This window comes from Dermacentor silvarum, chromosome 1, assembly GCF_013339745.2.
Source record: "Dermacentor silvarum isolate Dsil-2018 chromosome 1, BIME_Dsil_1.4, whole genome shotgun sequence".
In the NCBI taxonomy this organism is placed as follows: domain Eukaryota; kingdom Metazoa; phylum Arthropoda; class Arachnida; order Ixodida; family Ixodidae; genus Dermacentor; species Dermacentor silvarum.
Genome location: NC_051154.1, coordinates 250415834 through 250419537, shown reverse-complemented (window position 1 = coordinate 250419537; position 3704 = coordinate 250415834). Strand labels below are relative to the sequence as shown.

Genomic DNA, 3704 nt, shown 5'->3' with positions numbered 1-3704 from the left:
TGCTGTTTTCCACGCATGTTGTTCAGCACAGCTCACAATGCGACACAACACGATATGGGCTCGACTGCTCGAGATTACTAGGCTGGGCCCATATCCGCACTCGGCGACAAGACGGCAGTTGTGGACAGGACGTCCTTAGACGTCGCTGGACCACTGCAGCCCCCGCTGGTCGACTAAGCTTGCAGCAGGGCTTCTTGGCTACAAGACCATCTCTGAGCCCTCGCACCTCATCCTGAACTATGCTGTTCCACATTTCCATCTTCTCAACCTTACGCTGAAGGCCTTCCACCTTGTGAGTGTACTTCTCATTGTGCGTGCTGTATATGCGTGGACATGCGCACGTTCACATTGAGCACCTTTTTGGTCTGCAGCTCGATCTTCATGGCCCGCTCAGCGCATATACTCCAGGGTGTTGCACGTTTCCGCATGGCAGAGCTTCACCGCCGTCACTGTCCCAATCATGAGAGTGCTGACCGAGCCACCCAGCGAGTGCTTGAGGATGTGGGTCAGCTTGGAGTCCTGGTATCGCACTTGCTGCGTCCCGTTCTTCGAGCGGGCGTCGATGCAGTTGCCGAGGGCCAGGAGCGACAGATTGAGCTTGGTACCCCCGCGCATCTGATCCTTTCTGTCCCTACTGGTCGCAGCTGCGTGCTCCGAGCCGGCAAGGTCAACAGAGCACACCCAGAGGCGAATTTCCTTGTTCGTGCTTGTCGCATTCTCCGTCACAGTGGTGTAGCTCTGGAAGATGGCGTGCGACCACGAAGACTCAGCATTAGCGTCGGTGGCATGCTGTGTCGGCTTCTTTCCTTTCAAGAGCGGCTCGAGGAGTGTGCCGGCCTCCTTCACTTTGAGTATGGGGAGGTACAATATGGCAATGCCCTTGGCCGGGTCGAGGCACAGCAGCTCTCGAACAACCTTGTTGTAGACTTCTAGACAGTTGACTGCTACGTCGCATGTCTGGCCGTCCGACCGCTGCTTGTCCACGCGCTGGTACAACTTGCTGGGCATGAGGGAGATCACTCCGGGGCATTCCTCGGAGTCCAGCCTTGAAAAAGTTGGCACCATTGTAGATTCCTTCGTTGTAGGTTTCCTCGACGTTGCGGTAGTCGGCTTTACCACGGGCGGGGGCGTGATGACCACGAGGACGACGCTGGTGGTCACGGAGTCACGATCGCTCAGTAGGCGCACGCATCCTACCATGGTCAGGCGTACCCCGGGCGAAAGCGGGTCATTGCTAGATCGGCGGCGTTCCGGGGCTGACGTATGCGCGGTCTCGTTTGAACGCCTCCTGAGCTTTGCCGGCACCACCGTAGATTATTTCGTGGTACAGCTACTGCATAGGTGTTGAGGGATCCGGCCTGACCAAAGACGCGGGCGTGATGATTTTCTAAGATGGCGATCGTCCAGTCGGGCACCGGGCGCGTTCGATGATGATGATAATGATGCCTCAACCAATGGCACAACCCACTGTGGGTGATAGGCCACGAATTCGGTGGTATTATGATCGAAATTTAAAATGAATTAGTTTAGAAATAAATAAGAAATAAAAATTTAACGAAAATAAATGATTATTTGAAGATGGGAAACGAACCGATGATAAAAGAATTAAGTAGTCTATACTACGTTAGTCAGCCTTGCCTAGATAGGAATAGTAATATGAATTTATTATTAACTTAAATACAGTAAAGCATAGACATAAATTTTGAATAATATGATTAATACTAATATAATCGTGATTTTGTAACACTACTTTTTGAATTTGCTAAATCTATAATTTATTGAAGGATAAATAAATGAATCATGGAAAAATTAGAAAAATATTAATAAGGCAGTCTGTGTCACAAAGAAAATTACAAATGGCTCGGAAAACATTCCCGTGGCTATACCCTTACACCGTGGCTCCAAATGAGACTATAACTGATCTGCTTAAAGGCAGTCCTAGATTGCGAAGTGGGATTTCCAAAATCGTTGTCGATGATTAGAAAACCACCGACACGATAATAAAAAGTGATCGATGGATACTGGTTCATTGCAGAGCTAGCATTATAGGGATGCCGCCAGACCACATCTGTGCAAGTATAATTTTTGTTGGTGGATACGGCAACGCAGCCTTGTAAATGTTACTTCGAATTGCCGGTTAGGACACCATTTTCGGTTCCAAGAATAATTTAGATGTATAAAATCTGTACATTTTGCTAATGCGAGGCTTTTCTTGTCTTCGGTCAAAGAAAACTGCCTATATCTGTCTGCAATGATATTCGCAGTTGCCGGCAGCACTGATATCGCCGGACCTTTTAAAGAAGCTCGTGCTAAAGAATCAGCTATTTCATTAAGTTGGATGCCTCGGTGGCCTGGTACCCATACTAAATGAACTAACCTTAAGTGGCGTGGAACTGATGTATAAAACGTGTTCAAAGCTGTCGAATTTGTAGACGCGTTAAGCGCGCTGCATACAGAAAGGGAATCTGTGACATTAACAACTTTTGTTACATTTAGCGGTAACTTTCGCAATGCAAGAACTATTTCCAGAAGTTCGGCCTGAAAAACTGATGTGTAATCTGGCAAGCGAAGTGAAAAAGACCAATCGAGGGATCGTGAGTAAATTCCCACGCCTGCCTTCTCTTCACACGAGGAAGCATCAGTCGCTATTACATATATTGGGAAATGGGCAAATAGTCTTGCAAAAGGGCATTCAAATATGTTGTTGCAGCAGTTTTGCGTTATTGGGAAAAATGTCTGCAAATTCTATTTTAAGGGATAATGTGGACCTATCAAACGGAATGATTTCCCTAATGCGAACATTTAAATGTGCTAATTGTGCCTGCACAAATGCTACCTGTGGGGTATGTAACCATGGCCACGTGTTCTCAAAAATGAATTTGGTTCACTAATAAATATATATTCTGTACGTCTAAGAGGAGATTGATAAGTCCTTAAGTAGGATTGAACTGTAAGCATGCGGAATCTCGTGTGAAGAGAAGGTAATCGCGCTTCCTGGTTTAACACGTTATTAGCAACGAATTTAGGCAGACCTAAACCTAATCGAAGAGCTTCTGTTTCTAAAAGAACAAGTGGTCTTATTTTACACTTTGCACTTCCGGAAAAGAAAACGCAGCCAAATTCTAGAATCGGTCGTACATACATACGGTAGATAATAATTAATGTGTCACTTCGCATACCAGAACGCCGGTTACTGATTCTACGTAATAAACCTACAGCTCGTGTCCCTTTCGTTGCAATATTTTCTATGTGAGAACGCCACTTAAGTTTTTCATCATATGTGATACCCAGGTACTTAAGCGACTGTACCTGTGTGATGGTTCTCAGATCATATACTAATGACAAATGTATCGGCCCGGAAAGCGGTAAGACAAGGACTGCACTTTTGTACACGTTTAGTGCCAGGTGAAGGGTGTGAAGCCACTTCTCTAGAATACATAGGTACGTTTTCAAGTACATGTAAAGGGAATTGATGTCTCTTGCTGTCGCGAAAAATGTGATGTCGTCAGCATAGACATAGAGATGAACTTCCCGGCGTAGGGGAATTGAACTCAACAGGTTAAATAGTACAGGAGACAGAACAGAACCCTGGGACAACCCTCTTGTCTGATCGAACTTTGCTGAAGAAAAGACGTTTTGAAAACAATACAATTTTCTGTTTGTTAGAAATGCAAAAATCCGATGTCGGTATATATTTCGAAAAA

At 45.8% G+C, this 3704-nt stretch overlaps 1 protein-coding gene across 1 annotated transcript; it reads right to left on the bottom strand.

The window, feature by feature from the left end:
• Positions 1-390: 390 nt before the first annotated feature.
• On the bottom strand, positions 391-1200 carry LOC119438853 (kinesin-like protein KIF18B). Its single transcript, XM_037704805.1, has one exon. It carries the CDS (start codon positions 1198-1200, stop codon positions 391-393), a length of 810 nt encoding a protein of 269 aa, XP_037560733.1.
• Between the last annotated feature and the right edge of the window lie 2504 nt (positions 1201-3704).